General features: G+C 47.9%; 6 protein-coding genes across 6 annotated transcripts; 5 read left to right on the top strand and 1 right to left on the bottom strand.

Moving 5' to 3' along the window:
* The first annotated feature begins 130 nt into the window (after positions 1 to 130).
* K460DRAFT_308788 (uncharacterized protein) lies at positions 131 to 7884 on the top strand. The gene is made up of 5 exons (XM_040930113.1): positions 131 to 393; positions 462 to 1895; positions 1947 to 2697; positions 2758 to 3125; positions 3191 to 7884. The coding sequence occupies exons 1-5, from the start codon at positions 237 to 239 to the stop codon at positions 7687 to 7689; spliced, it is 7209 nt and encodes a 2402-aa protein (XP_040791026.1). The 5' UTR covers positions 131 to 236; the 3' UTR covers positions 7690 to 7884.
* Positions 7885 to 9033: 1149 nt separating this feature from the next.
* On the bottom strand, positions 9034 to 10186 carry K460DRAFT_415015 (RPB5 subunit of DNA-directed RNA polymerase). The gene is made up of 3 exons (XM_040937713.1): positions 10035 to 10186; positions 9897 to 9979; positions 9034 to 9843 (listed from the first exon to the last, which is right to left on the bottom strand). The coding sequence occupies exons 1-3, from the start codon at positions 10113 to 10115 to the stop codon at positions 9303 to 9305; spliced, it is 705 nt and encodes a 234-aa protein (XP_040791025.1). The 5' UTR covers positions 10116 to 10186; the 3' UTR covers positions 9034 to 9302.
* A 133-nt stretch (positions 10187 to 10319) lies between these two features.
* K460DRAFT_393537 (leucine carboxyl methyltransferase 1) lies at positions 10320 to 11621 on the top strand (the record flags this gene model as incomplete). The annotated part of the gene is made up of 2 exons (XM_040935941.1): positions 10320 to 10587; positions 10637 to 11621. The coding sequence occupies 2 exons, from the start codon at positions 10320 to 10322 to the stop codon at positions 11473 to 11475; spliced, it is 1107 nt and encodes a 368-aa protein (XP_040791024.1). The 3' UTR covers positions 11476 to 11621.
* Positions 11622 to 11692: 71 nt separating this feature from the next.
* Positions 11693 to 14144, top strand: K460DRAFT_364454 (mitotic spindle assembly checkpoint protein-like protein MAD1). The gene has a single exon (XM_040933015.1). It carries the CDS (start codon positions 11883 to 11885, stop codon positions 14043 to 14045), a length of 2163 nt encoding a protein of 720 aa, XP_040791023.1. The 5' UTR covers positions 11693 to 11882; the 3' UTR covers positions 14046 to 14144.
* A 1131-nt stretch (positions 14145 to 15275) lies between these two features.
* On the top strand, positions 15276 to 16996 carry K460DRAFT_364453 (stomatin family protein-like protein). The gene is made up of 3 exons (XM_040933014.1): positions 15276 to 15812; positions 15866 to 16466; positions 16559 to 16996. The coding sequence occupies exons 1-3, from the start codon at positions 15528 to 15530 to the stop codon at positions 16849 to 16851; spliced, it is 1179 nt and encodes a 392-aa protein (XP_040791022.1). The 5' UTR covers positions 15276 to 15527; the 3' UTR covers positions 16852 to 16996.
* Positions 16997 to 17364: 368 nt separating this feature from the next.
* On the top strand, positions 17365 to 19902 carry K460DRAFT_384576 (DUF1750-domain-containing protein). The gene is made up of 3 exons (XM_040935501.1): positions 17365 to 17516; positions 17566 to 17829; positions 17887 to 19902. The coding sequence occupies exons 1-3, from the start codon at positions 17454 to 17456 to the stop codon at positions 19582 to 19584; spliced, it is 2025 nt and encodes a 674-aa protein (XP_040791021.1). The 5' UTR covers positions 17365 to 17453; the 3' UTR covers positions 19585 to 19902.
* The last annotated feature ends 3699 nt before the right edge of the window (positions 19903 to 23601 follow it).

Below are 23601 nucleotides of genomic sequence, written 5' to 3'. Positions count from 1 at the left end.
GCATGCCCTGTCAGTTATTAGTCCGACGCACTGTTACTTCCTTTTACGATCCTTAGCGTGTTTTCTGGCCCCTGCGCGACCACAACTTGACGCGTCTCACTCCAATACCCTAGCTTGCCTTGCCGCACTTCGATCTTTTGGCTTTTCCATATTGTCTCATATCTCATTGTAATACTAACCCTTCCGTCGTGCGTTGCACTTGTTGCGTTTTGGTGTACGAATTGTTCAGTTGTCCAATGGCACCATTACTGCGAAAGCGAAAGCGCCAATCGGACATTGCATTACCCGCCTTAGACAGCGATACTTATGAGGTCGTTCTACCCGAGAAGACTATCGATACACGGTCCCAGTGCAATTTGTCAAATCGAGAGCGCGACGCGACGCGTAGTCAGAGTATGTTGTCCACGTCCATGGCCCTACTCTACAACAGAATCAATGACTAATTAGACTTGAAACTTTAGCTACTCCTCGAGCCCTCAAGCCAACGTTGATCCCTTCCCTAGCTTCGACGGAAGTGTCTGACAATACTGTACCACCCGACTGTTGCTATCACTGCCGTACACGAGGAGGCAACGCTGCATACGAGTGCTTCAAAGCGGAGCACGATGACCGCTGCACGCGCTGCATTAGGGATAAAAAGGGGAAATGCCGCATGCCCACTGATGAGGAGGCAGCCTCAATAGCGGCACGCTGTCCGCAATGTACACGAAGAGGTTTCAAGAACTGCAACGGGGGGAGCCCATGTGATACTTGTGTGCGGAATGAAACCCCCGACAAATGCAGACAGCCCAAAAAGAGAACCATGGACCAGCGCCAGAGCCTGCGTCCGCGCAGGAGAAACAGCAACAGCAACCGTCTAGTTCAGAACGACGAGACGACCGCTGCTGGGCCGAATGAGCAGATTGAGCAGTCAGACTTTCCTGAAGACGGGAGCATGGACTATGAGCTAGATGGCAATGCGGAGGTGAGTATTGCGACGGTGCCTGCGCGGACACTTGTTACCGGGAGCGCGAGCAAGGTTTTGCGAAAGGAACGCGATATACAAGATCTGCTTACCAACGAACATCGCGCGGCCAATCTCCGCAACAACCGAGGTGCTACTCATTCCTATGACCGTCTCGATGAAGGATTCGTCAGATCATCTGAGGAGGACACAACGTCGGAGACAATTTCTGTAGGAAAGACTCATTACCCGGAGGTAGCTTCAGATGCGGACAGCAAAGGCTGCTTCGAAGGCCCAGCTAGAGACAATGACAAGGATGAGTACGAGCATAATATCGCAATAGTAGACTGCGATACACTCCCATCCCCTCCTGCATCCGACGAATCTACAGCGGAAACGACCATCAAACTAGCTATACATGGCCGCGATTGTTCTCCTCCATCCAGGTCTACCACGCGCCCACGCCGCAGCCGTGGAAGGGTGTCATACGTTGATTTAGAAGATGATCTACTAGAGCAAAGGCCCCAAAACGAAGACGACGACAGTGACGTATATGCTGCCCCTGAAGACGACGACGAGAGTGAAGCGGATTCAGACTTGGAGCTGGTGGGTTCTGGGGATGAAGCATTGACCGCTAGTGATGCGGACACATTAGAAGAGAACATGTCCGAGGAGGGTGATCTCATCGAGGAGGAGCCGACCAAGACCTCCGCGAAGCCGCGCAAGCCAGTAACGATTGCTAAATCATCACAAAAGACGGCGGGCAAGGGAATTGACCTAAATCTTCCACCCATCAATAACATCAACGACGTCTTCGCAGATATGACCGCTAGAGCTGTAGAGCTTGGTCTGTGCGAAGCTCTAAAGAATCTGAAAGGGCAAGTTATTAATGTTGCTACCATGTGCTCTGGCACCGAATCACCCCTTATAGCACTAGAGCTCTTGTCCAAAGGTTGGTCTTCATTTCAACTTCATAAGGATTTGCAACTAAATTGTCACGCAGCTCTCGAGCAGACCGGAAATTCCCCGATCCACTTCAAGCACCACTTTTCTGCGGAAATAGAAGTTTTTAAACAGGCATTCATCGAGCGAAACTTTCAGCCAGATATACTGTTTAGAGATATCCGAGAGTTCATTCCTGAGGGTGTCACGACTGCAACCACCGCCTATGGCGCTGAAGTTTCAATTCCGAGCGGCATCGACATTCTCATTGCTGGCTTTGTGTGCAAAGATCTCTCGAGAATGAACAACAATGGAAAAGATCTCGACAGCAATGGTGAATCTGGCGATACGTGGCGTGCCGTGTACACATATGTAAACCGATTTCGCCCAGGCATCGTTCTCCTAGAAAATGTTAAGGCCAAGATATCAACTTGGGAAGATGTTGTGTCTCGCTGGGCGAAGATAGGGTATGAAGCGGGCTGGGTATATCGAGATAGCAAGCAACACTACCTTCCTCAGACAAGAGAGCGCATGTATATGATAGCCGTGGAGCGAAGTCGCTTAGGCAAGAACGCTGCCATCAAAGCCGTGGGCGAATGGAAGGAGCTCATAAAGGGACTCCAACGACAGTGCAGTATCACATACGAGGAGTTTCTCTCCAGCGATATGATGCAGGAGTCTAGTGTGCATAGCGTTGTAGCGTCTGAGTCAGATTGGGCGCTGTCTAGGCTGAGATACGATAAAATGCGTACTATAGGAGGACTCGGCCATTCGAGGACACTCACAGGATGGAGCGAGAGTGGATCGAATCGGTACGTTTGCGCAGAACGCCCTATCCTGGGATTGTATTTAAACTAACGTCTTGAATGTAGGCTCCCCGACTTTGCGGATCGGAAATTCTACTATTCGCAATCATCCAGAGTTTACGACGCTATTGAAGTCGCTCATCTCCAGGCTGCGCAAAACGACGCCGACTCTACGCACAAGATGTTCATCTGGGATGTTAGCCAAAATGCCGACCGGTTCAAAGCGAGCCTAGGTATTTCCTCATGTATCTCACCAGACGGAGTCATGTTCACCACCAATCGCCACCAATCGCTTAATGGCAAGCAGCTGCTCATGTTGCAAGGCATGCCCATGGAGAAGCTTTTGTTTGCCGGAGAAACTCAAAGGGAATGTCAAGACTTGGCAGGAAATGCTATGTCCACGACTGTTATTGGTGCATCTCTTATTTCAGCAAGTACGTTAAAAAAATCTCATACGAACTACATACGAAACATACTAACTTCGTACCTCAACCTTTAGTCATCAGCGGATGGAAATCTTTCCGACCGAAGAGCGTATCCGCCCCTCAGCTAACCGCCAAGGAGACGAATCGAGCGGTCATATCCACGACTCATACCATGAAGCAAATGACCCTTCATCCAAAAGAGTTGGGGCAGCTAAACTTACATGACTTGAAGCAGGACGCGGTACTGAGCGCGCGATTATGCAATTGCGAAGGGGATAAGAGCATATGCAAAGCGTCGGTGCAGAGATGTTCAGCCTGTGGTCACACAGCCTGTGGAGACTGCGCTGGTAATCCAAAACACGAATACGGCACCGCGTATGCAAAGGGCGGCCGATCACAAACCCCATTCAAGTTCATCAACGAATGGCGACCTAAGTTACCAGCGCGACTAAAGTTTGACGCATTTCCTGACATAGAGCAATTTGTTCATGAGACGGGGACAAGGGACCAGACAGTGCGGGCGTTCGTGGATCGAATCGTAGAAGCTAATATCGAATCGCAGTACTTCTGCCTTCACGACTTGTCGAGACAAGATAACACTTGGAAAGCCACATACAACTCTCCTCAGGCCCGCCTAGAACTTATCATTGGTGGTCATGATATTCAGTGGCTGTTATTCGTCACTTGCAGTCAAGACGTTCCCGGTAATAGCTCTTTGCGCAAATTGCTCAAAGGCCCGGTTGCTCGCGCCTATGTTACCGAATCGCTACTGGACGCCCAATGGCAGCTATTCAAGCCTTCCATCGAACACTGCACGCTTCAGATGAGTGGCTCAGCTGAGCGGAGTAGTTCCTGGAAAAGCCGGCTTGGCCTAGTAAAACATAAAGCAGAAACCGTCCCAAAAACAATCAAGATCCACAGCAATGCTAAGTGGGCAAAAGTTCTCGTCGGAGAGTACGACTTCTTGGCGCACTGTGGAACAGCATGCGGCAGTCTGTACAAGAGATCGACTACTCCTGCTCTTTATATGTTCCTCGACCCCGACCCAATAGGTTCACCCGACAACGATAGCTTTGTGTTCAGTCACGATTGCACCCGAAAGTACTCCGGGGACACTCGGATATCTATGGCCCACTTGGAACCTTCATGGCGACCATGGGATCTTGAAACCAACGTTCCGTGCGGCGTCAGAGCTACGCTTCCGGGCGCTTGGATGCCTGCTACTTTGAAATTGAAATCGGCTTGTCCTCCAGTGAAAGCTAGTGTGCTCTCAGAAACCCAGTTCAAACACTCGCAAGAAGACTGCTCGCAATCGGTCATAGTTCTGAATGTTCAGTTACCCGGAAGCCTTCCTGTGAATGACTTCGCTGACTACTCCTGGGCTTTTGAGCAAGCAAAACGTCTTCCCTCATTCTCGTGGCAGCATTTTGGTACGAGCTCCTTTGAGCAGTGCTCTTGCGCACCCACATATCCACGCATACTCTGGAATGTCAATGAGAAGGGCATGGCTACACCGCACGAAGACCGTAAGGCTGCAGCCAAGTTCGAACGTGCCATGAAAACACGACCACCGATCTTTCAGATCCAGCCTGTCAACAGTTTACGCGGAATACAAATTCAGGTAGGCATCAACATATCATCTTTGGTCCACCGTGCCCACGGCAGACTCGCTCAACTCGGGTCTGTGATCACCTCATGGAGACTTGTCACAGGTCATGAAGCATTACCACATGTGCCTTTCCCTCGATTTCGCCTACTGAGCAACACAAAAGACACTCCGACTACACTATGCTCCACCCCAAAATATTTACGTGGTGCACAACTACGGTCACTATTATGGATGACGAAACAAGAACTTGGAATGAACATTGCGATAACCGAACAGGAAGAGGCAATTCACCCCGACTTAGGCTGGAGGGTGGAAGCTCGGGCACAGATAACTCTTTCGGTTCGCGGAGGCATGCTTGCGGATCATCCTTCGTTTGGAAAGACTGTGACAATCATAGGCCTTATCCAGAGCGAATTTGAGCGACACACGCCCGATGCACTTCTTCGCCAGAACAAATATCATACCGAAGGGCTGCCCGCCCTCATTGACTCAGCTGCAACCTTGATCGTCTGCCCTCCGCACATTGCATCGCAATGGCTGACCGAGTTGGCGAAATTTCTGGGCGAAGAGACGTACAATAGCTACGATATCCTACTAGTGGATAGCTTCGCTAGGCTACGTGGTCTCACAATCGAGGAGATACAGGAGAGTAGGGTTATTATTTTCTCCTGGAATGTTTTCGCTTCAGAAGAGTACATTTCGTCTCTCGCACGATTCACTGGTATGCCAGAGCCGACTGCCACGAATCGTCGTGCATTTGATGCATGGTTTAGCCGTGTTGCCGACGAGATTTCTGGTCAGCTCGGTGCACTTCAAAAGACTAACTTCGAGGACTTCCAAAAATGTACACGGAACAAACTGAAGGAGCGGTTGCAGCATGAGGACTTTCAAGCGGCTCTGCCTATCAAAATTCAACACGGCAGTGCCTACCAATCGTTTGATTCGGCTCAAACAGCTTCACGCAACGCGAACGGCTCGAAAACGAAGAGCAGAACTCTGCTCAAACGAAAAACATCAGGCCTTGCGGCCGAAAGCCATCCTGTGCCTTTGATGCATATGTTCCGGTTCAACAGGATAGTTGTTGACGAGTATCATTATCTCAATGACGACAATAAGACTAGTAACATGTTGGCTTCGGTGAGTGTCAAGAGGATTGCCGCACACAAGCGTTGGGTTCTTTCGGGGACGCCTGCATTAGCCAATTTCACCGATGTGGCTCAAGCTGCGTCATATCTTGGTATCACGTTAGGTCGGTACTTCATGGGCGACGGCATGGTCTCCGCTTCGCTGGAGAGGATACGCAAGAGCGACCAGACCCTGGTCGAAGATTTCCTCTCACAAACTAATGTCATGTCTCGAGAGTGGCACCAAGCACGCCACCAGCGCGCACAGGAGTTCTTGGACCTATTCGTCCGACAAAACGAAGCAGAACTCCAGCACATTGCCTGCTCCGAGAAGCTTGTACCGATTGAACTAGACAATGCCCATCGTGCCATTTACTTGGAACTTTCACAGCATTTGAAGTCGCAGAACATGCAGATTAAAAGGCTAAACAACAGATCGAGTTCGGACAAAATAGAGAGGTTGATTGCCAGCCTGAACCACTCGGCAACAGCTGAAGAGGCTCTCCTGAAATCTGCTCTTCTTTTTGAGACGTCGGATGGGGAGTCAGGCCTAGATACAATGATGGAAAAACGATCAGACCAGCGTCGCCAAACAGAGAAGGCCCTGTTCAAACTTATGGCCGGTTTTGAAGGGTTAAAGAAAGACGAAGAACTTACAGAACTATACGACTGCTTTAAGCAGGATGCCAAAACCAGCTGGCTTGGAGACCAGGATACCAGGCAACGCGTTCGCGGTCTACTCGCAAAAGCTGCGAAAACCCCAAACCCAAAAGGGTTTCCCGAGCTGACACCTCTGTCGAGCATGAAAGCCAAGCAAGAGACCAAGAGACTACTGTCAGAACTCCGTCTAACTGCCACCGAATTGCTCATGAGAATGAGGTCGGAGCGCTTCATTTCCACAATTAAAAGCTTCGTTGACCCATCGTCGCACCTCGCAGAGAATCAATTGCACACGTGTAGCGCTCCAGAATGTAAAGGAACGGCTAACTTGGAGCATCTTTACTTTGTCCCATGTTGTGGTCACACGGCCTGTGAGGATTGTCTCAATGCACGGCTTAATGAGGACTGTTGCGTGAGTCCAATGTGCAGTATTTGCATAAGCCGCAACTTGATCAAGGTCTCTCGTCTTGGATCTACCGTAAAGCACACTTCCGAGGGAAGATTTGGCGAAAAGCTTGAAGGCATTGCTCACATCATCAAACGAATTCCGAAAGAAGATCAAGGCCTCGTCTTCGCACCAAATGAGGAGACGATCGGCATCCTTGAAAACGTCTTTAAGTCCTACAACATCTCCTACCATTCTCCTAGCTACGGCAGATCTGCGGCAGAGATGATGGAGGACTTCAAGACCAACGAGGATCCTCATGAGCGGAAAAAGGTCCTTATCCTGGATCTGGGCAGTGAATCTGCAGCTGGTGTGAATTTGGTTAATGCGAACCATGTCATTTTCGTCTCCCCTCTGTTGGCCAAGACCCGGTATGAGTATGAATCGGCCATGGTGCAAGCCATTGCTCGCAGTCGCCGATATGGACAAAAGAAGAAGGTTCACATATATCATGTCCTAGCGCTACATACCATTGACGTGGACGTATTCGAGCATCGCCACAGGCGCAGCGACGGCATCACCGCGTCGAGGTCGGCAATCAAGTTGCCTGAGGCGAGTTCGACGGACAAAGAGAAAACCAAGTTGATCAAGAACAATGCCCGTCAGATGGCATCAGTTCCTGCTTCATGGCTCCTTGACGAGCCCAAGCGACGGCTTCTGAACGTGAAGGAGAATCCCGACAGCTTCACTTCTTTGATTAGTCTTTCTGAGGCGTTTGAGAATGAAGACGACTAGATTACTATCACCGGTTCCGACGACTGGTTTCACTCTATTACCATACTGTGGGTCTTGCTCTTTGGGTAGACTGTGGGCTATCCAAGGTAGGAGTTGTACCGGTTACTAAACATTTGCGCCATGCTTATATCTGTACAACATTTTTGCTTGAATCGTGGCGCTCTGTTTAGCTAGCATAATACCCAATACAGCGCGATCATTCATTATCATAACTCGAACTGCATCTGCCATCCCTCCTCCCTAACGACTAATTCCCTAGCTCCCCTAAAACCGACGTAAATGATATGTGACTTTCCTTAAGAATATTTCAAAAGCGCCTATGCCCTTAGTGTTACCTGCTGAGCTATCTCTGGTTCTGTGAAGTTAGACACATAGCAGGTTACAGCAGGTTTTAACAGTGAGGCTGGACTAACACAGAAAGACATAAACATTGCCATAAGCAGCACACGCTAATCTTGATTCTCGGAGCGAAGCAAGCGATAAGCAGCACACGCCAAGTTCAGCTCCCGGAGAAAGCGACGTAATCATCTATCCGACGACAGATGTAGCATACGGAGCACCGAGATCTTACGTCTTACGTCTTACTGCATGCTATACTCATGTACTGGCCCATTTTTTCTTCTCCTAAACGATACATGTTTGCTCCCACAGGATTTCAATAAATGAGAAAACGCCCCATGAGCGGCGCGGCCCCTTTAACCGATCGAGTACACCACCCCCTCGTCCCCACAGACTAATCGGTGTGCATCGTCACTTGGCCCAATCCAGCAATGCCACAGTCTCGAATAGGGCATTGCTCGCTGAATGGTATACGATGCTGCATATGCTATTGCTATCGAGGAAAGAGGTAGTTGTTGTGTGCTTGACATGATCCTGCGACTTTTTACTGATCAGGTAAATGCTGGAGCGCAGTTTTCAACAGGTTTCATGAGTAGATACTGTATCAGGCAGGTTGAGGTGTAGAGACTTGCCCGAGCAGATTTAGTCGTTACTATGTGGTACTCAGGCGAAAGGTGTGTGCGGGATCAGGCTGATGGGCATGGGTATGGGTGGCATGGTGACACACATTCACGACCTACAACTCGTCGAACTTGACTTGAATTATATTAGAATATGACGCTATCTTGGGTGCGATTATGTCTTCATACGAGCATTACTGACGCAAAGGATATCCTGCTGAAGGAGAGTCAACAGAAGTGCGTGAGTGTTGGGCTAGGGTTAGCAGTTTTGGACAATCGAGCCTTTCGGTCGTCATAGTCGTAGGTAGAGGGGTACATCAGTGCAAAGGAACGCATGTGTGACAAATACCACGCTCCGAGCTTCAGACATATACACAGTGGTTTAGGTGGAATCAAAGCGCTTTGTGACTGGTATACATATATGTGGATTCAAGCTTCTACAAATCCCTGCCTGCTTTTCGCAATTGCATGTCTCGAGAGACCTTTCTGTTCGCCAAACGCCTTGCCAAATGAAGTACAGCCCTGGACTTCGCATTTCAGACACAGCGAATTCGAAGCTTCCGATCAATCTCCGCCGCGTCTAACCCGTTCTCTTTGTTGCAGGGCTGCCTCGTTCCCTTCCTCAAGCGTGAAGATTTCCTAATCTGTACGACCTCATATAACCCATCGATAACTCGCATATCTTCCCGCCGTCTCGGACTTTCGAATGATTTTGACCACCGCTCCTCTCCTCAGCCCCAAGTATTTCGCGACCGGATCCGTAGACTGGATTCTGGGCAATTGTGTCTGCTTCAGTCGATAACGCTGAAGTAGCTGATCCTTCTCCTCGGCGCTCAGCAGTACATGCTTAGGCACCAGCTCGTGCTTCGTAATGTTGACCAACAAATCCTGCTCAACAAAGACCTCGACGCCGCCCTTTGGTCCGTCGCTCATTCCCGTAGCGCCTCGCAGGAGTCGGATCGCCATGCCTGTCATAGGCTTTACAGTGACCATGATGCCGGAGTAGAAGGAGCCATTTAGCAAATGACCCATGTAGTCGCGAAGTTGTTTCAAGCCCACGTTCTCGTCGCTGTTGAACTCGATCCATATTGTGCCGATTTCAGGTGTTGGGTTGGGTTCTTTCTTGGTAGGGGCCGGGGTGTATTTGAGTAGCATTTCTTCGGAAGGTTGACAGGAGAAGTTAAGGCGCGAGCGGCTGGAAAAAGGTCAGTGTACAATAACCAGGTGGGAGGTGCCAAAGGTACACACTCTGGTTCTCCATCCTCGCGCGCATATTTCTGCGCGAAATCCTCGAGCGACAAAGTCATGTCGTCCTCTATGACCAGATAGCCCTTTAACAGAGTAAGCGCGCTCGTTCATGATTCAAAGAGCGTAGGCGCAACAAACCCTATCATTCATCATCTCCTTCGCTGTGCGCCAGACTCTCCACATGCGGATCAAACTCGGTTGATATTTCTCGCCCTCCATGTTCGCTGCCGATGCCTTTGAAAATACGGGTAAAGAAACGGCCACAGGATTCGTCGTCGCGCAGGTTGAATGAGAAGCGTCGCGTCAAAGAAATTGTCCAGAGCCTCGCAGATAGCTCTTGGCATGCATGATTGTGCTAGCGCTTTCACAGACTAGCGCCCCGCCTAAGCTGAGGTCCGCTGTGTGCATCAACAATGTGAGTCCATGGCCTCCTCAAACGAAATCCCAAACCTCAAAACACTCCTTGGGAACCGTCGCGGAGGAGCACCAAGAGGGAGGGGACGTGGAAGAGGTGGACTGGGAAGCTCTAGCGAAGAAAGAGACCAAGCCAAAGACAATGCAGTCAAGAGTACTGATCAAGACGCTGCGGGGAGCAGGGTGAGCTGTGTAGAGCTTGGCTATCTTCATGATCCATATGCGAAGTTATTCGCAACACAGCAGGCAGCAAGGAGGCTGCCTCTGTTGAACAGAGGTACCCGTGTACAGCTTCACTCTACCCTACAGAACATTAACATGTCCAGGCACATATGTCCGCACGTCCGCAATCGATCTCCTAGTCACCAAGTTCCTTCTCACATCCCCGGATTCTGCAAAGCAAATCATCTCCCTCGGCGCTGGAACCGACACTCGGTTCTTCCGTCTCCTCGATCTATACCCTGACTCCCGCCTGATATACCACGAGATCGATTTCCCAACGAACACAGTCGCGAAGATCGCTGCCATACAAAAGCAGCCTGTCCTCTACCGCAAGTTGCTACATATACCGTCGACCTCGACGTCTTATCACTCAGAAACGTACAATATCCACGCGCTGGACTTGCGGACTTTGATTGCCTCCTCGGACCAAACCCCACTACCTGAGATACCAAATCTTGATCCCAGTTTACCGACCCTTATTCTGTCGGAAATGTGCCTTGTGTATCTACAGCCCTCCACAGTGCAATCAATCATCTCCTCGCTTCTGACGCACTATCTGCACCCGGCCACGTCTGCCTCGCTAATCCTTTACGAGCCAATCCTACCTCAGGATGCCTTCGGCAGAACCATGATATCCAATCTCCAGACGCGAAACATTCACCTACATACTCTAACAGCGTATCCCAAGCTCGGCGATCAACGTGCACGACTACAAGGCTACGGGTTCAAGAAAGGCGCCATGGCTGTGGACACGAACTTCATTTGGCGACAATGGGTCAACGAGGAGGAGAAAGAGCGCGTTGCTGGGCTCGAATTCTTAGACGAACTGGAGGAACTGGAGTTACTTCTAAAACACTACTGTGTTGCTTGGGGCTGGAGAGATGGTGAAAGTGACGTATTCTCAAATGCTTGGGTGGATGTTGCAGAGCAGCACGGAGCATAATAGCTATGTGGTGGACGTCGGGCAAAGTCGCATTGTATCACTAGCATTACTGGGAAGCCATTGTTTCCGTAACAAGAAATAAGATTCACTCGAAGACAATTACAAGACTTTCACAATAGCATAACGTGGCGCAATTACATGTACTGAGGACAACCAAACACGTGCCTTCGCGACAGCTAGGTCTGTTGCGCTAAACTTTGTCCGGGCGGCTCTTTGAGCCTTCAACACCATTCATCAAACAACGGAAACACACTTGCGCACCTCTTCACAGTCGTTTCTCGGAAAACGGAGACCATTATTCAATCGTAATATGGCGTAGGCCTTCATTCACCACTGCGACTTGAAGCAATTGTTCAACTCTCCGGCCTCGCTTCGTAAACAACAAACAACCGGGGCCAGCGTTAACAATGGCCATGCGAAACGCGAACCAACCGAGCTTCAACCTCTTCACCGGCGACGAGGAGACGCCTCCTCCTCCTGCCAAAAGGGAACCCTTGCGAGAAACCTTTCGGACGACTTTACGGACCTCACAGAATGCGCCACACACGGTCGTGCCCTCTGATCCGATCAATGAAGACCTCCGCGCACAGCTCAACACTCTGCGATATGAGCTCGAGACAGCGAAACAAGAAAAGGAGATGATGAAGCTGGAACATGCCCAAGAAATTCGCGATGCGCAAAATCGCGCCGATAGCGATTTTCGAAAAGCGCAACAAGCCGAAGCTTCGAGCATCCTCATGGCAAAGAAGTACGATGTCCTCGCAAAAGACGCATCCGAGGCACAGACACGCGCTGCAAATGAGCGCCAGGCTGTGGAAAGAAGGTTAAGGGAAAGTCAAGAGAAGGCGCAGTCACTACAGGAGGAGTACGATGAGATCAAGGAGGACCTAGCGGCTGCGCAAAGGCAATATGAGCATAGGTACAACACGCTACAGGCAGAGCATAAGACGCTCAAGGACAGCGTGGAAGAGATACAGACGGATTTGCAGTCCAAGGCTCACACGCTGCAGTCAACACAGAAGAAATTGGGGCAAAAAGAGGAGGAAGTCGGACAGCTTGAGGCGGAAGTACTACGACTAAAAGCAATTACTGGAGATGCGGAGACACTGGCAGTTATCAAGCGGGAGCTTTCCGATCAGGTTGCGCACATCAAGAAGTTGGAGACATTGACAAGGGAGCAAAATACTGAGCTCAAGCAATACCGGAAGCAGCACAAGGCCATTGAAGTGGTGGAGGAGGAAAAGAGGTCACTTCAGACAAAGCTGCGCATGATGGATGATGTTCAACGGCAGCTTGGAGAGGCACAATTAAGGAAGCAGTTTCTTGAAGAAGAGCGTGATTCTTGGACGTCATACCTTGAGGCTGAGGCAGATAGACATGGCGAGATCCAGTTTGAGACACCCGAAGATCTCGCACGAGCCTTTATTCAGGAACGAATTGAGAGAACGGATCTGCTCAATAGGCTAGGCGAGATGAAACCTGAGCTCACAGTCAAAGAAGCGAATATACAAGCCCTGCAGGAGGAGAAGGCCAAACTGCAGACCGAGATACAGCAACTTAAAGCCTCGGGGACTAACGGCGCCCCCAACGCCAGCGAGTCCAAAGCCCGAGCCCGTTTAGAACGACAGAAGGCGCTCGCGGTGAAAGAGGTCGAGTTCCTACGCGCGCAAGTCAAAGCCTTCGACGATGAGGAGCGCGAGATGCAGTCTGACACATACGACGCAGCCAAGACAGAGCGGATAGAAGAGCTCGAAACCCTCGTCGACCAATATCGCAAGGAGCTGGACGCCTTACAAAAGGAGTTCAATAGCGCCGAGAAGCCCGCTCCCATTGCAGCAGGCCAGAAACGGTCTCTCGACACCGAAGACAATGACGAGCGTGTTGGCGAGCTGCGCCGTAAGAATCGCCAACTCCAAGAAGACCTCAATGCCTTGCAGAAGAAGATGAAGCTTGTCGAAGCGGAATACAAAGCGCAGCACTCACAGCTAAAGAAACTCAAAGAAACGTCGCGGACAAGAGTACTAGAGCTGAAATCCAATCCAACAGCCGACGCCGAAGCCCTCAAACTGAGCACCGTCCGCAGTCTGCGTGACGCCAACGCGCAACTCCTTGCTCAGCTTGAGAACCAACAGACACCTCCCTCGACAGTACCGTTAGCAACATTAGACGCCGCAAATGATGAACTAGAAGAGATGAAATTCCAGCTCGCGTCGAGCACGAAGAAGATCTCCCGCCTCAAACAGATTTGGACCGCCAAATCCCTCGAGTTCCGAGAAGCCGTGGCTTCCATTCTCGGCTGGAAACTAGACTTCATGCCCAACGGGCGCGTTAAAGTGACGTCCATGTTCAAGCCGGCTGATGAGGATGGAGAGAATAGCATTATATTCGATGGCGAACATGGTACGATGAAAGTCAGTGGTGGCGAGCAGAGCGAGTTCGCGGGCGAAATCAGGGATCAGATTGTGTACTGGGTTGAGGGGAGGAAAGAGATCCCGTGCTTTCTTGCGGCATTAAGTTTGGAGTTTTGGGAGAAGGGGCCTGGGCGGGATGGGGAGACGATGAGAATGTAGTGGAAAAGGATTCCAGGCAGGAGTCGGAAACATGTATACCATTTACGGAATTATATCACCCTTTTTTTTCATCTGTTTTGACAGCTATAGGAGAGCCTGGATGGTTTCAAGTTCCCCTGTAGTACTACTAGACTCGTCACATGTCGAGGTCTATAATATGGTCGATAAAAATGGACCCCGGGGCACTAAATTTTCTAAAGCCACGTGTGGTATATTAACAGCACGATGCGGCGCGCTTGTAGTTGGGTTGTTGGACCAGGCTGTGTAATCACGACTGTGCCGCCGCGCAGCAGACATGGCAGCGCACAGGGCACCAAAATGGGCGTTAGGCGTTAGACACTAAGAGTGTACGCGCTGCTATGAGGCACTTTGGGAGCAGGACCCTACCAAAGCGTTATCGAGTCAGATTTTCACGATGATATTGCCCGGCTCGAAAGGCCTGAAGGGGCAGTGCATTTTCCAAGAAGGGGGGAAATGACGCTTGACCGGTCATCGTGGAGATACCGGATACGTCGAATGCGAGTTAAGAACCATGCATGAGGGGTTATGTTAATCTATAGACGCACGTGAGGAGCAAGAAGGGTCATATCACTGCAGACCGAAGTACCAAGAAGTAGTAGTTCCTCTTGGGTACCGCCTTCGTAACACTATTGCTGCGCGCGCGCATCAGGCGTTCAACTACGGACAGGCTGTGAAGGTCAAGGGGAGCCTTCGACCAGCTAATAAGGGTCTTCAATGACAGTAGCAAATGCTCCTGCCTCCACCAACACTTAGCATGTTCTGTGCCTGAGCGCTTGCATCGGAAATAACAAGGCGGCTCGCATCAGCCTTACGAAAGGTGTATCCGTGCGACTTCTATGACCCTTACCGCAGCCGCACTCGCCACAATGCTAGGCCCATAGCGGTCGGGCAGACCCTTGCCCAAGGACAAGGCGCGTGATCGTGATCTTCGGCGAGTTGGTGGACTATCTGAAAGACAAATCGTTGACGTCGGGCATATTGTGTTGGCGGTCTGTATGGTCAGTTCTCGTATCGATTCTGCCTCGAATACGCCACGAGTTCACCGGCCAACAACGGATTGAGTCTGGGGCAGCGTACGGCACCCGTCTTAGCCGGCTTGTAAGGTGGGAGGCCTTGGTGTGGTCTGCTATTGCCGATCTCACGTGATGGACATGATGAGGTCTTTGAGGTTTGGTTACAGCAAAAAGGTTTCAAGATGCACCTCTCGAAGACGGAGCCTGAGTCGCGCAACACTACTCTTCATTGCGCGATAAAAAACAAGCTACACAGAAGCGCCCTCCTTCTTCTCATCATTGCGTTATCCTCAAAGGTCCCCACCGTGAGATCCCAAGCACTGCCCCAAGATGTGGCCAAGTGCTCGTGACTAGCGCAAGGCAGGCACAGGGATGGGGTAGCTCACCCCGCTCCGCATCCGTCTCGTTTCGTAGGGCATATAAACCTCTCTGCGACTCCAACCAAACAATGGTCGCATCACATATCCACGACTCTCACACCATCGCTGGGTCTACTGCTTCTTCTTCACGACCCATCCTATACGATAATACGAGTATTGAACATAAAAATACATCAGCAACTATGAGTGACATCAACGGCAAGGCACCACTCAATGGCGCGGGCGCGAGTCGCCTGAACGAACCGATTATCAAAGTCCAACCACCACGACGAGAGGACTTGCAGCCGAGCTATGCGAGGATTATCCAGCCCGACGACGCCGATGCTGATACCAACGGCTGGTATGGATCCATGGTAAGCTTCCCAACGCTTTTCACACTACCTACGTCGTGCTAACAGCCATCTAGATCAACACACTTGGAAGCTGCATTGGTACTGCTGGTGCGATTCCATGCTGCATCGTCTGCCCGAACCCATATAAGCCCGTAAACCAAGGAAACGTGGGGTTGGTCACCAAGTTCGGTCGCTTCGCCCGCGCCGTCGACCCAGGTCTCGTTTACGTCAACCCGCTCTCCGAGCATCTCGTCCAAGTCGACATCAAGATCCAGATTGTCGAAGTGCCCAAGCAGATCTGCATGACCAAGGACAATGTCTCTCTCCAGCTTACCTCGGTCATCTACTACCGCATCACATCGCCACACAAGGCCGCATTTAGTATCAGCAATATTCGCCAGGCCCTAGTGGAGCGAACGCAAACCACGCTCCGCCATGTTGTCGGTGCCCGCGTGCTCCAAGACGTAATCGAGCGCCGCGAGGAAATCGCCCAATCTATCCGCGAAATCATCGAAGAGACGGCCTTGGGCTGGGGTGTTGAAGTCGAGTCTATGCTAGTCAAAGACATCATCTTCAGCCAAGACCTTCAAGACTCGCTTTCCATGGCTGCGCAGGCCAAGCGAACGGGAGAAGCCAAGGTCATTGCCGCACGTGCTGAGGTTGAGTCGGCCAAACGTAAGTTCAACCCACCACCTTGTTGCCCACGACAGCCCCCAACCATATCAATTCACTCCTTTGCTCATAACAGACACTAACACATCGCCAAGTTATGAGGGTAGCAGCGGATATATTAAGCTCAGCTCCCGCCATGCAGATCCGATATCTCGAAGCTATGCAAGCTATGGCTAAATCTGCAAACTCGAAGGTCATTTTCTTACCGGCGCAGAACCAGACTGTGCAGAGTGCACTTGCACAGGCCGATGCATATGGGGAGGGCCCAAGTTCGCACGGTGCCAGCAATAATACCCTCGGTTTGCAGAGTGATGCGGCAAACGAGTATGGTGGAAACAACCATGGCTTCCAGAGCGCCATCAATTCGAACGTCATTGAGAACATGTAAGTGCGAGGGAGGCACGACGGCTTATCATATGTGATGGGAAAAGGTCGGCGACTCCAAATTGTTGTTTCATGACCGTTCTTCTCTGTATCTGTATTTTTTTTTCTCTACTCCGCAGTTTCGACTTGTTTATACGCACTCGCGCTCAGAAGGATATGTTGGGCTTCTTGGCAACTTTGGTAGGATCGGTTTCTTTGATACCCTATGGCGTATGTATTGTCGACCACTCGCTCTGGATAGATTTCTTACGATATTGATAATGCACGCCATGCAATACATGTACGTCTGTTTTTTACCATGCCAAACACCCGCATTTCTCTTGGAAGATGAAACAGAAACAGCCTCCCACCGTCTTTCACGAAGAATAAGCAATAACATACTCTAATAAAAGTATGCATGGTATTAGTCGATACAAAATAGGAGTGGCCGTGGTTGTATGTATGCAGTGCTTAGTCAGCGATGTTCACGAATGCTTGGCGTGGTAGTCGCGCTGCTGAACGCGCCAAATGATTGTACATTCATCAACCCCAGCTTTCGCGCCCGCCCCTTCACCCGTCTGCAAGGCTTGAACCCCGCGGCACCATTGTCGCATTGAATCGTTCATCATGTACGGCATGAATCAAGCATACAACAACTCGGACCCCAGTGCGCAGGTGCCGAACCACCTCGTGAGTGTGGCCAGTACCTCGCTGGTGTTTCCCTAACTAACTTGCACAGCTCGCCCACGTCCACCTGATATCCTCCTATCGCTTCCCTACCCTACCGAGTCTCCAGGCTGCTCAAGCGCTCGAATACCTCATCAAAGGCCCGCAGATAGTGCGCGACACGTCCCCCGTCGCCTGGACCTACTTCGCATCCCCTCCTCAAGATGGCACCGTTATCCTCACATGGCAGCCGCCGCGCATGCAGACGCACTTCGCCTCTGATGGAATGATCTGGGCGGATGCCGAGACCGCATATGATATGAACGTGCGAGGCTATGTACGCCAGTTCTCCACTCCACGCTGCCCTTCCTGTCAGCCTATCTAACGCACGTAGACTCTTCAAGTCCTTGTCCACAACAGCGGCTATAACTACCCGCATGAACCCTTCGCACTGCATGCCCGCTTCCGCTACAGAATCGCAGCAGGGCCTGGCACAACCGATCCCAATCTTTGGCTAGTGCATTACAGGCCAGCAGAAGCGCAACACAGAATACCAGCTGGCCAGATACCAATCCCCCGCGAGGTACATGCGCAGCTACAGATGCGCGCTCAGCTCCAAGCTGCCGGGCCGCTGATGCGTAAAGAGTTCATGCTTGCTGACCAGCCCAATTGGCCCAAGGTTGAATTTGGGCAACAAGCCATGAGAGGCCAACAACCCTACTATAACCCAATGCAGCCGGGACGCCCGTATACTGCGCAGCCTCCGCCAGCTAAACGTCCGCGACTGCCAACTCAACCCCAAGCTCGTCAGCCCATGCCAGGTGCGATAGTACCGGACACTTCACTTGAAGAGGAGGAGAACGCTACCCAGGATGCCTTTGACTTTTTGACGCCTCGCGAGATCAGCCTGTCAAGGTACAAGCAACACCACGAGTGGATGGAAGAGGTCTTTTCCTCGCCGTATGCTGTTGGGAAGATTGCGCCTGTTGACCTTGGCCTAGGTCTTATGGGCGAGCTTGCCCCGCTTACCGCAGGTATCTTGGATGTCTCAGGGGCGGAGAACCCAGAAGCCGCGAAGGACAGTTATCAGATAAAGAACTACTACAAGCTTGACCCTGAGCAACTCAAGGATTTCGAGAAACGAGTCTCAGAATACACTACAAAAGAACAAGCTGAGATCGACAAGATGAAGGCGGAACACGCGCGAAAAATGGCGCAATTGAAGCGGACGCGGACGTATATCAAGGCTGAAAGACGCCTACGAGATCTATCACGCTCCACGGATAGCGATGCTGACGGTGCCGATCCCGCAGAAGAAGTCGTGCAAGATCTGGAGAAGTCGTTAGGAGTTACATTTGAATCTCAGAAATCCGTCGTTTGTGTGGACAAGGGTGGATTCATTGAGGCGCAACAACCCTCCCCTCCGAAGACCCAAGTCAACGGAGATGGTGGTCAACAAAATACAAACGGCGCCTCAAACGGTACGAACAATGATGGGACATTGGAAGAGAACTCTGCTGCAAGCTTGCTTGATCAGTACGGGTCTGGATCACTCTCAGGAACTCCCGTTGGCAACATCTCACTTCCTCGGCTGTCGCAACCTCCTAGTCAGTCGCAGTCCGCTACTGGCACACCCAACTTACCTACCGGCAATACCAATCAGGCTTCAACATTCGATCAAGGGGACACAAATCTCGATGTAGATGTAGGAGATGACCTCTTAGATCTCGATGTGGAGATGTCAGGCATGACGGGCGCGGGAGATAAGGGAGATGAGTGGGTCATGGTGGGTGAGCAATCAGGCGATACATCACGATCCACCGACAATCCTCAACAGCCTACTACGAGAAATGATGCTGCAGGTGAATCGGGGACCTTGCCCTCATCCACCGTTGAGGCTGAGGTAGGTAGCATGTTCGACACTGCCGACTTTGGAAGCTTCGACAACCTGGACAGTGCTGGGGATGCACTGGCGGACTATGGCCACGACGACAACCTGGGGTTGGACCTAGTGGATGACTCGGCGTTTGGAGATGCGTTTCATGGTACCGAGATGCACCACGACCCGACGGGTGATGGGGATCACGCATAGAAAACAACAAAATTGATGTCGTTGGGATGATATTGGCTGTGCTTTTGTGGTGATTCAGGAGTTATATTCATTGGATGATGGGTTTCACTCTGTATAAGTATTTGTAGGAGTCGTGGACATTCGTGAGCTCGGGCGCCAATACCAGGCAACCTCTTTACTTCGTTGTTCACTTGCTAGATGTATCATTTCATAGTGTGATGAATCCAATTATGTGTACTAGTGCTCACCCTTCTGTAACAGAAAACAAGGGCCCCTTAAACTTCGGCTACGCGTTACAGTGCATTAGTGATCGTGATCCTTCTATCCCCACATGAAACTCCTTCCAATCACCTCACCCCACCCGTTTGGGCCTAGCAAGTAGGATAAGAACCTTGGCGTTGGCCGTATCTCGCAAACTGTGTTCCTGCTACGGATCCGACCTGGGAGGAGCCCGTATTCTTTTCTATTTTGGGCTATAGTGAAAGACACAAGATCCTTCGTAGCCGACTGTTCAACCTAACAAACCTAACACCAACGCAGTTCCATGAACTTCACTCTCGCTATGATACCCATTGTCTTTATAGATTTAAATCGCTTTGCAACGCTAATAAAGGTATATAAGGCAGTCTCTATATGCTACAAGCAGGCGGGCGGGCAGGCAGTGTTTCAGATAAGAGCGGAAGAAACAAAATGCAGAAGAGCACAAGTAGTGCGGGTGTGATGGTGTGAGTGTGATGTGAAGTAAAGACGGAGCAGACACTTGAGAATGCTCGGATGCATCGAAAGCACGCAGTGATATGTGGTTCAGTACGCTCAGGCAACAAATTGCACAATAGTAGATAGGCAGATTAGATTCGTTTCATGGTGAAGACGGGAAGACCACGAAGTGCTCAAGATGCCGGGTGTTTCTTTATCCTCACCAATGTCAAGAATCAAGGCAGGACTCATCTAGCTCTTACCATAGTACGCATAATATAGCGCGTCGTTGCGATTAAATTGTGGAGCATGGACTTCTGTTACGTCTGCTTTTCTACGTGGCCCCAGTTTGTTGCACATCTCTCCTTCTTCCCCAACGATACATTGACACTCGCGGTACCGACAGGCTGAACATCGCAATATATCGAACCCAGGAGATGTGGCAATGTGTCGTACGTGCCAGCCAGCGCCCGCGGGACACACCCCTGACTTGGATCGAATCAGGAGACGTAACGGTTAGAGCGGCCTGTATATAGGCGCCAAGGCCATGGTCGCTATCTATCCGGGTGCTTGTCTCTGCGCGGTCTTGGTTAGCAGGCTGGTAGCCAACGCCACAATACGCGAGCAACCTATGCCTGGTATCATGATCCGAATACGAGCCGTGCAATGGGTGAGCGGCTTCATAACTCGTACGTGCGGCTATTTCTAGGTGGATTTATTCGTCTTTGCCAAGTCGGTAGGGTTTGCTTGGCTGTGCTACATGCCGTAGAAATGCGGAGACGTTTGTACGTCAGAGCCATGGGTAGGAGGGGACATCTGTCTGAAGCTGTCCAAGGCTAAAGGAGAAGAGACTTTGGCGTGGAATGCCCTCCAGTCCGCTCATGCTCCCAGGCTCGTCTGCACACGACACCTGGTAGCCACCATCAAGGCCGTCACTGTTACTTGCAGAGTCGCATTTGCCGTACATTCCCTGGGGATGCTACGCTTGTGAGCCACTGGAGAGGGAGACGTTAAGCACCACCCCGATAGTAAGGTATTTACCACCCCTCTAAGGCTCGCTTGTTGTTAGTCTTACGCTACTATTATGCTATTAAAATAATAATAATTTTAGTAGCAGATTAATAAACTAAAAATACTTAAAAACTATAATAAAGTTTATATTAACGTATTACACAAGTGAATTAGTTGCCCAGTTAAGTTAGTTATAATGCTAAAACTTTACCAAAATTAGTACTATGCACAATAGTACAGCACTATAAAAAATTATAGTAATAAATTATAATAAGCTAATTTATTTAAAAATTATTTTTATTTTTTGCTTGTATATTTATATATTATACCTAGCTTTACTATAGCATTTATAGCGCTTTTAAAAAGGCTTACCTGCTTTAGTATATACTTGCTTTTTTGCTTTTTTTTTATTACTACGCGTTTTAAACTTTTTTAAAATTATTAATTAAAAACTATTTTTTATTATAAAAGTTCTTTTTTTTTATACTTACTTTTTTTTATATAATTTTTATTATATAGTAGCTTTATTAGCTGCTTAAAGCTTAGCAATTTTTTTTTATACTAATATAAGTTTATACATAACTATAGCTGCACTTTTTAAAATTTTTTTAAAAGCTTTAATTATTAAAATAAAAAAACTATTTAAGTGCTTTTAAATCTTTATTTTAACTAGCATTAACTAAAACTTAAATTTTAAAATATTGCTTAGTATTTTTAATTTCTAAAAATTATTTTTAATAGTAAATAGTAATAAATATTATAGCTTAGGCTTTAGCCTAAGCCCTAGCATTTGCGGACTAAGGACTTTAGCAAACCTTAGCAATAAACCTTTATATAAGTAGTTAAAAATTTCTGTACTTCTTTAAAGTATATAATACTATTATTTATATTTAAAATAGAATAATTTTAAAGCTAGTTTATAATATTTATATACTTTTTTTTTATTATTTACATTTAATAGACAAAATAAAGCTTAATAATAAAAATAATTTAAGCTTAATTAGAGCCTTCTTGCAGACTTTTAAAAAAGGACAATAAAAAAATATAGCAGCAATAGTAATACTATATTAATAGAATAAAAATATACAAAATAAGCTTTAAAGCTTTGCTAAAATATTTAAAAGCAACTGCTTATTGCAGCTAAAATTTATAAAAGCAGAACTAGTACTTACTTTAGTATTACTAGAACTTTAAGTTAATTCTTAACTAAGTGCGCCTATTTTACTTATTACGCTTATACTTTAGCTAAACTTTTTTATTATTTACTATAAGCTTTTTTTAATAAAAAAGCTATTTTTAAGATATAAAGTATACTTTTAGGCCTAGAAAATTATAATTAAGTATAAATTAAGAACTAATGCGGCTTTTATAAAAAATAAGAAAAATATATTTACTTTTATATAAAATTAATTAAAAGTAAGTATTTAAAAAAAAGTTAGCTCTTACTACAAAACTAAAGAGCAGAAAGAATAATAGAACTTAATTGCCTTTTTTTAATACTTAAACTTCTACTATAAAAATAATTATAGGAGGGAGCAGGCGCAGGCTAAACTAGAAAACTTTTAGTAAAGTAATAAAAAAACTTTTTTAGAATTTTTTGTCTGCTTTAAGCAGCTTTTAGCCTAAAGTAGTAAGGCTAAATAGGACTTTAAATAAAAATTTTATAAGCTCTAGCGCTACTTAAACTATATATTTTAGACTATTACTCTGCACTAAGGAGTTACTTAGGTAAACTACTATATAATAATTGCGGCCTATAAATTAATTGTAGTAAATATTAAAACTATAACTATAAAAAAAAAAATTTATTTATACTACTAGCCTATACTAAAAGCAAAGCGTAATAAAAATAAAAATATTAAAATAACTTTAGTTTACGCTATAAAAATAGTAAAATTATAAAAATAAAAAAGCTTAGTAGCTTTAAAAAGCAAATTATAACTATAGTAATTTAATTAAGTATTAAATAAAGTTTTTTAATAATAACGCAAGGCAGGACTATATATATACTATAAAAAAAATAAGTATTTTACAAGAAACTATATAAACGTAGTATTTTTACGCGTAGTATTTATTAAAGCTATAGTAGTAATATTACTACTAGTTAAAAATAAAAATTAAAAAAACTAAATATTTTTAGCTAAAAATTAGACTAAAGGCAATGCAAGGATACTACGGCAGAAAAGCAGGCTAAAGTAAAAAATAATATAAAAAAAGTTTAAAAAATTTAGTAAAAAATAAATAAACTTTTATTTTTTATACTAGTTTTTTTTAATAAAGTAAAGTTTATAAATATTTTAGTTAATTTAAAGTATAAGTATTTTAGTACTG

Source organism: Cucurbitaria berberidis, assembly GCF_010015615.1.
Source record: "Cucurbitaria berberidis CBS 394.84 unplaced genomic scaffold K460scaffold_2, whole genome shotgun sequence".
NCBI classification, from domain to species: Eukaryota; Fungi; Ascomycota; class Dothideomycetes; order Pleosporales; family Cucurbitariaceae; genus Cucurbitaria; species Cucurbitaria berberidis.
This window is presented reverse-complemented; position numbering and strand designations above follow the sequence as displayed.

Bases quoted from the DNA above. Each gene is read 5' to 3' on its own strand.
- K460DRAFT_364453 (XM_040933014.1), top strand. From the start codon at position 15,528: ATGGTCGCATCACATATCCACGACTCTCACACCATCGCTGGGTCTACT. The intron at 15,813-15,865 runs GTAAGCTTCCCA...ACAGCCATCTAG, and splicing joins ACGGCTGGTATGGATCCATG to ATCAACACACTTGGAAGCTG. The intron at 16,467-16,558 runs GTAAGTTCAACC...CACATCGCCAAG, and splicing joins TGAGGTTGAGTCGGCCAAAC to TTATGAGGGTAGCAGCGGAT.
- K460DRAFT_308788 (XM_040930113.1), top strand. From the start codon at position 237: ATGGCACCATTACTGCGAAAGCGAAAGCGCCAATCGGACATTGCATTA. The intron at 394-461 runs GTATGTTGTCCA...TTGAAACTTTAG, and splicing joins CGACGCGACGCGTAGTCAGA to CTACTCCTCGAGCCCTCAAG. The intron at 2,698-2,757 runs GTACGTTTGCGC...TCTTGAATGTAG, and splicing joins AGCGAGAGTGGATCGAATCG to GCTCCCCGACTTTGCGGATC.
- K460DRAFT_364454 (XM_040933015.1), top strand. From the start codon at position 11,883: ATGGCCATGCGAAACGCGAACCAACCGAGCTTCAACCTCTTCACCGGC.
- K460DRAFT_415015 (XM_040937713.1), bottom strand. From the start codon at position 10,115: ATGGAGGGCGAGAAATATCAACCGAGTTTGATCCGCATGTGGAGAGTC. The intron at 9,980-10,034 runs GTTTGTTGCGCC...ACTCTGTTAAAG, and splicing joins AGGAGATGATGAATGATAGG to GGCTATCTGGTCATAGAGGA. The intron at 9,844-9,896 runs GTGTGTACCTTT...ACCTTTTTCCAG, and splicing joins CGCGAGGATGGAGAACCAGA to CCGCTCGCGCCTTAACTTCT.
- K460DRAFT_384576 (XM_040935501.1), top strand. From the start codon at position 17,454: ATGTACGGCATGAATCAAGCATACAACAACTCGGACCCCAGTGCGCAG. The intron at 17,517-17,565 runs GTGAGTGTGGCC...TAACTTGCACAG, and splicing joins CGCAGGTGCCGAACCACCTC to CTCGCCCACGTCCACCTGAT. The intron at 17,830-17,886 runs GTACGCCAGTTC...TAACGCACGTAG, and splicing joins ATATGAACGTGCGAGGCTAT to ACTCTTCAAGTCCTTGTCCA.